At 35.1% G+C, this 6,571-nt stretch overlaps 1 protein-coding gene across 3 annotated transcripts in view; it reads right to left on the bottom strand.

Moving 5' to 3' along the window:
• Positions 1–335: 335 nt before the first annotated feature.
• Positions 336–6,571, bottom strand: part of LOC117120087 — an 8,914-nt gene continuing 2,678 nt past the window's right edge. The window contains exons 1-5 of one of the 3 annotated variants that reach the window (XM_033265088.1): positions 4,385–4,499; positions 4,120–4,236; positions 2,764–2,952; positions 1,664–2,050; positions 336–936 (exon numbers count right to left, since the gene is read on the bottom strand). In XM_033265088.1, the coding sequence (XP_033120979.1) occupies positions 671–936; positions 1,664–2,050; positions 2,764–2,952; positions 4,120–4,236; positions 4,385–4,445 (1,020 nt within the window). In that variant the 5' untranslated portion in view covers positions 4,446–4,499 and the 3' untranslated portion in view covers positions 336–670. Of the gene's footprint in view, positions 974–1,663; positions 2,051–2,763; positions 2,953–4,119; positions 4,237–4,384; positions 4,500–6,571 lie in introns of those variants that run through there. The other 2 variants (XM_033265087.1, XM_033265089.1) reach the window with 2 other exon arrangements.

Here is a 6,571-nt window from a genome sequence, read left to right as displayed (position 1 = left end):
TTTTGTAAACATGGGAGCTATGTAGCTAATTGAAGAAAACAAAATTAAAACGTCTCACTATTGAGGTTAGTAAAAATGACAATTACCGTAAAGTTATTTTGGAGGCGCTTCAATTATTATTATTATGTTGTAATGATGTTATTTGTACTGTTTTTTAGTTTTATTAAAGCGGGCCCCTGAATATCGGTTAACCTACTGGGCTGAACTGGAAGGGTTACCCTCTTAAAGATGGTTGAAATTAAATTTTTTAAAAATTATTAAAAGTGCGGCACATTCGGTAGGTCTATCATAGGCCCTACATCATCGTAAACAAACGTTTATAAGGAAAATCATTGTCTTCATTGTGTTATTTATTCATTTGAACAGTATACATTTTATTTAACACTTTATTTCTCAAAGTGTTGCATTACACACAGGGTACAATATGTACTCTCGATTACAATGCCACGGTGCTTATTCGAGAGCGGCGCTTAACGAAAAAAAATCACGTCTGATGCGGCGCTTATTCGAGACTGTTGCTTATTTGAGAGCATCGTTTGTTCGAGGATTTACGGTACGTTACATTTAATATCAAATCACAGTTCAGATTTTTATGGAATATAGTAGGCCTAAGTTAAATTAGGTAAAATAATAATAAGACATAAAAGTATTCAATAAAACAATATTTGCTTTAGAAGTTGCACATTTCAAACAAATTACTCTGAACAAAATAGATAGCATTCAAGTCATCAATTAAATCCTTGTCAGTTTCTATGCTGTGGCTTAACCTGCATTCCCCAGTTAACAGATTGAAAGAGAATGAGATACATCCAGAATAACTCATACAATACAGTGAGCAGGCACCAGACGTGACGTTATCGTACTTCTTATCCGTTCTGTCCATTGCAACACGTTTTTTGGCAATATATTTGGTGTGAACGATTCCTCGGTTCGTTGCTGAAGAAGAAAAATAGTTGCTTTATACTGCAGAATACTGAAAAGGATAATAATGATATATCCTAGAACAATTACACACAGTAGCACGTATATCAATAGCATTAGAAATGTATTAATCAAATTAGTATATTGCTCTTGCAAAAGCCCTACAAAGAAGTGCCAGCAGCATTGTCATAGATCGTATGATTCAAATAATACTACAGGAATCTAATATGTTTTCTCGATGGAAACGTATTTTTAAATAGACAATGTCACATTGATTCCAACATCTTTTGCTGATTAATATTTTTTTTACTGTTTAGGCCTATGTATAATTATATGGACATTGATTCCAAAATAAAAGAATGAATGAATAAATGAATAATTAATTTAATTACACTGATGAAGATTAGTATCTACGATTTGTTTTGTTTTATTCAGCATCTTACATTAAAAAAAATTCAATTTATATCATCATAGAAACAATACAATAAAATTTCATTAAAAAGACACGGTTACATGAATAAAGGAATAAAAAAGGGATGCCATGGATAACCAATAAAGTTAAGAAACGTATTTCCAATGGGGTCCATAGGATGTTAATAATATAAATTCTTAAGCTTTAAACACTTGTTGAAAGCTTGGTAAGTTCTTCAAAGTTATCCAGTCTTTATGATCTTAAGAATTCATATAATTACTTTGTTTATGTGACATACAATAGGTTCTAGGATAACACATTCATATTCACCTGGCTTCTGACAAATGTACGTTGCTTCAGAATTGGTGCAGTTTTTCCATTTCCACTTTGGAGATTCGTCATTACCGATGGATACGCAAGCCTCATTCTCTTCGTGGCTTCCTTCGTCAAAGTTACTAAACGTACTTTCATGTCCATCTCCCCACTGAGTAGATGAGTTTTCTTTTTGCAGACCTATCCAAGTTGATGATATGTTCTCACGACTGATAATCTCGAAAATGAACAAATTTTCCTCCTCTGAGTGGATGGTAACAAGATGAGTTGCGTTTCCTTCTGCTTCACATTTTGTACGCGCCGTCATCCAATCAACAGTCTTCTTATGGATCAAGTGACAGCTGCCATTGAAATAGTATCCGTTATAGCCAACCGGTCGAATACCTTAATAAAGGCAACATTATATAGTAATTTGGAAATATTTGAACCTAACATAGCATGGCTCGCATACCTTGAATCCAGCCATTATTCAACTCTTTACAAGCTTGAGAATCATGACAATCACACAGTAGTTGAACACAAGCTTTACAAAAACGGCAGGGCTCTCATTGAATCTACCTAATCTATCGCTTACTATATTGATCAAATGCTAAGATTGTAAGAAGTGATGAAGTAGAAAAGGAAATTAAATATTGAATAGGCCTCTAATTGGAATAAACAAATTGAACATGAACTTTAACCTTTACATTTATGAAAGGTGTATGGTAATTAAAGCCAAGGTATAATTATTTTACATTTTATGGTGTCCACCTTCGAAACAAATATGGCCGAAATTAGTTGTTGGTATAAATGGTGGAATTTTTACCTGCTGACAATAATAACACTGGGCTTGCCACTAAGACCAGGTTTATATAGGCTCTAGAAGAGGAGGTATTGACAGTTTTTCTATTCTAAAATAATGGAAATTTTAAAATTTATTAAAAAGATGCCCATATTAAATGTATTACATTGAACCAAAAGAATCAAAATCCACAAAAATTCGGATGGCTCCAACTATATAATAATACTGAATGAATTACCAATTGAATACAATTGTTAAAATGCATTACATTTTTAGGAATAATGTTACCAAACTACTTTTATACTAGTGAATTTACCTGTGAATCCTCGCGAGTAGAGCTCGTAGAGCTGGATATAGCAATAAGCACAATCTTCTGCTTGGAGTGATAAGTACTTTCCAACACGCGCCATCTCCAATGTTGACACACCATTGCTGGGTCCAATTATGCCACAAAATGCGTTTTCTTTGAAGTTGACCGAACTTCCAAGTCGCACGGAGACGGGTCCTATAGACAACAAAATCGCTTATGACTGGGCGAAAGGAAACAAAGACTGTCTCTTATACACATCTAGATGTGTATAAGAGACAGGGCATGATATAACAGATAAAATCTTACCAACTTACCAACTTTATATATAAAAAAATACATTAATGAGAAACGAATACAATATGTACGAACTTTAGACACACTTTATTGAAAAACCCAATATTTGGACTTATCCTTAGGTATATTTAAATATATATAAATACAATGTATATTTTATATACCTATAAATCTTTAGTATTGTCATTATTATATCGTTATTATTGTCGTCAAATCTTTATTATCATTAGTTGGTTCTAGATTGGTTTCCCCAGGACATTTCCCCCCGGACACTTTCCCACGGTATATCCCCTCCCCCAGACAGTTTCCCCCGGTATTTTGCCCAACCCAGGACACTTTCCTCCGGACATTTGCAACCCTACCGCCCTTACATCTCATATACAGTATAATTTCAATTATACATTTTAATTTATAATACATTTTAATTTTAATTTTACTTAATTTTAAGAAAGAGTTATTTGTACGATAATCATTAGTGCAGTAATATAGCAAGACTGCATCCAGTCCTGCGTACATCGAATCGAATTGTGGTTTTGGAGCGCCTCTGCTTAATCCGCCAGATATTCTCTGAGTCCGTTGGTGCATCTCATTCCCAGAGCGGGCACTTCGAGCTTTACCTTCGCTTATTTTTTTAGAACGAAAAAATGATCGCTCCGAGATGTCTTCGAAGGAGAGAACATGCAAACTTTGACAATGTAATTGATAAATTTAGTCGCATGACAGCTAGCGGAAGACGAAATGTTCCACTGTGAATGCTATAAAAGGTCCAAAGTATTCAAAGGCTTTACAATCGAGAGAGAGAGAGAGAGAGAGAGACCAATTACAGTAACCCACTACAAAAAACTAAGTAAAACGATATTAAGAACCCTCAGTTTACGTACGCCTCGTACCGACGATGACGTCCTCAAAAAACCCCAAAAATACTCAAAACAAACGGCCCTTTTTAGTGGCACCATAAGTAAAAAGAGATTGTTACTTTCTGTTTGCTTATTATTTCAATAATAGCAGCAGCGCAGCAGCAGCAGCAACAGCAACAACAACAACAGCAACAACCGTGAGGATTTTTACCTGCTTGTGCATAAGTGCGTTCGTTTTCATCAATAGCATATTCTGGGATTTGATTGTGAGGAATTGCCAAATTGAAGAAAGCGTTCACGTTGGACAGTTGTAATACATCAGCGGCACCTATGTATATAAAAAAACAAAATCAAAATAATCAGGAGGAGTGTTGGGACAAACGATCGATCTACTCGCGGTAATAGACCTTTCCACCAAGTCTCTCCTATTGGATATTGTTGCTAAGGTCACGCAAAATGACAGGGTTAAAACATACGCAAACACGTGCGTTTGTGAGACACGCGTGTTTTTCTGGCACTGTTCTCTGATAATCCCATAGAGATATAATAAGAATACTAGAGGCTCGCTAACTGCAATGTATTCGATGTTCGAAATACGTAGAGCTGTGTGTGTGTGTGTGTACCATGCAATATGGCTGCCATACATTTAGCCAATCAAATTTCGCTATGATTTCGCCTAAGCGCCATCATTTGCAATTGCGCCCTCCATTTACACAAGAAGTTCAGCACAGCTCATAGAGCTATTAAACAACTAGAGTGCTGACAAGATGACGCAGCAATGCAGAGTTATATATGTGTACCATTCAAGATGGCCGTCGTAGTAAAGCGCCACCTTCAGGCTTAGTATACATATTATTACATATTAATAAGCCCTCTGACTGACTATTATTTCATTAATGATAATGAGTAATGGTAATAACAAATTATTAAACTATTGTAGCCAAAACGTGGTCAAGTGGAGCATCTCATTAAAAAATAAAGTACCAAGGAATGAAAATTAAAATCGTGTACATTACACCCAAACACCGCAACGCTCGAGTTTCAAACATACGAGTAACTAGCTGTACTGAACTTTCTGAGAAAATAGAGGGCGCAATTGCAACGGTGGTGCTTAGCGAAATTTGATTGGCTAACTCTATGGCAGCCATCTTGGATGGTACACACACACAGTTCTGCGTATTTCGAACATCGAATACATTGCGGTTAGCGCTCTAGTATTCTTATTATACCTCTATGGCACAGCTAGTTACCCGAATGTTTGAAACTCGAGCGTTGCGGTGTATTGGTGTAATGTACACGATTTTAATTTTCATTCCTTGGTACTTTATTTTTAAATAAGGTGCTCCACTTGGCCTCGTTTTGGATAGATAGTTTAATAATTTGTTATTACCATTACTCATTATCATTAATGAAATAATAGTCAGTCAGAGGAATTATTTATGGTAATAATATGTATACTAAGCCTGAAGGTGGCGCTTTACTACGACGGCCATCTTGGATGGTACACATACATAACTCTGCATTGCTTCGCCAGCTTGTCAGCACTCTAGTTGTTTTAATTGCTCTATGGATAATCCAGTTCTTAAATATTGAACTGTGACCCGTATCCAAGGTCAATCGATATAAACCTATGTTGTGTGTACGTTGTCGATTGACCTTCTTATGGGCATGCGCAGTATAAATTACAAATTGGTATATTGGTCAATTGTTAAGGTGGATTGACATACATTTTAGAAAGATTCACTTCTCATGACAATTATATTTTTATATACCAAAATATATGCTTAAAATATTGAAGAATTTCGAAAGACAAACTAGAGTATCAAAGGGATGATAATCGCATCTCAAGTTTCATTATTATTTATTTATATATTAAATATTTGTTTATGAAAATTCGGTAAAAATATAGGCTATCTTATTAATTATATGATTACATTAAAATGAATTATTATTTAATCTGGAGATACTTTCATTACAAGAGTGTTTCCTCGCAGAAAGTGAAATTTTCCCAGTAGGGGCTTTTTTGCTTTGAAAACACATCTATTTTTTGTTCTTTAATTTGTTTAGTTAGATGCCCACAAAACTGAGAACACCTGTGAGTTATGTACTAGCCGGTCTTTGCACCTTAAATTGCTGGTAAACGGAAGCAGTGATGTGGGTTATGGTCGTTTTTCTGGTAGCCTTTAGTTTAAAAGGATAAGCTTTTTCATGGTTTTCACAAGCGCCTTGAGCACTTTAGTGGAGATGTGCGCTTAATAAATCTTATTATTATTATTATTATTATTATTATTATTATTTTTTTTTTTTTTGAAATAAATTCATTTGGATCCAAATATAATTTGTATGAAATTTTTCATTAGTGTTGATCCAGCAAAATAAAAACCAATAGTACTCACACTACGTTTCGCGAACAATCCGTTCGCTTTTTCAAGTAGACTGGTGATGTTATTTCCAGTCTGGTCTGACGTCACCTCGGTGTTGTTGAGGTCGAAGTGCATCGCTGCGTCGTCGACAAGCACCCCCTCCCCTCTTAGTGTTGTGGTTCAATATGATATCATCATAGATATGTGATAGAATGTGTCCTCCTTCATCTCTGTTCATAGTATCTGTTGTTTTTCTAATCCATAAAGATTCTCTGACTTTTCGTTCAAACCATGAGCTTT

Source organism: Anneissia japonica, unplaced genomic scaffold (genome assembly GCF_011630105.1).
Source record: "Anneissia japonica isolate Jap-2015-1 unplaced genomic scaffold, ASM1163010v1 scaffold401_len1656234_cov178, whole genome shotgun sequence".
NCBI lineage: Eukaryota > Metazoa > Echinodermata > Crinoidea > Comatulida > Comatulidae > Anneissia > Anneissia japonica.
The sequence above is the reverse complement of the archived record's forward strand: the minus strand, read 5'-3'. Positions and strand labels throughout refer to the sequence as shown.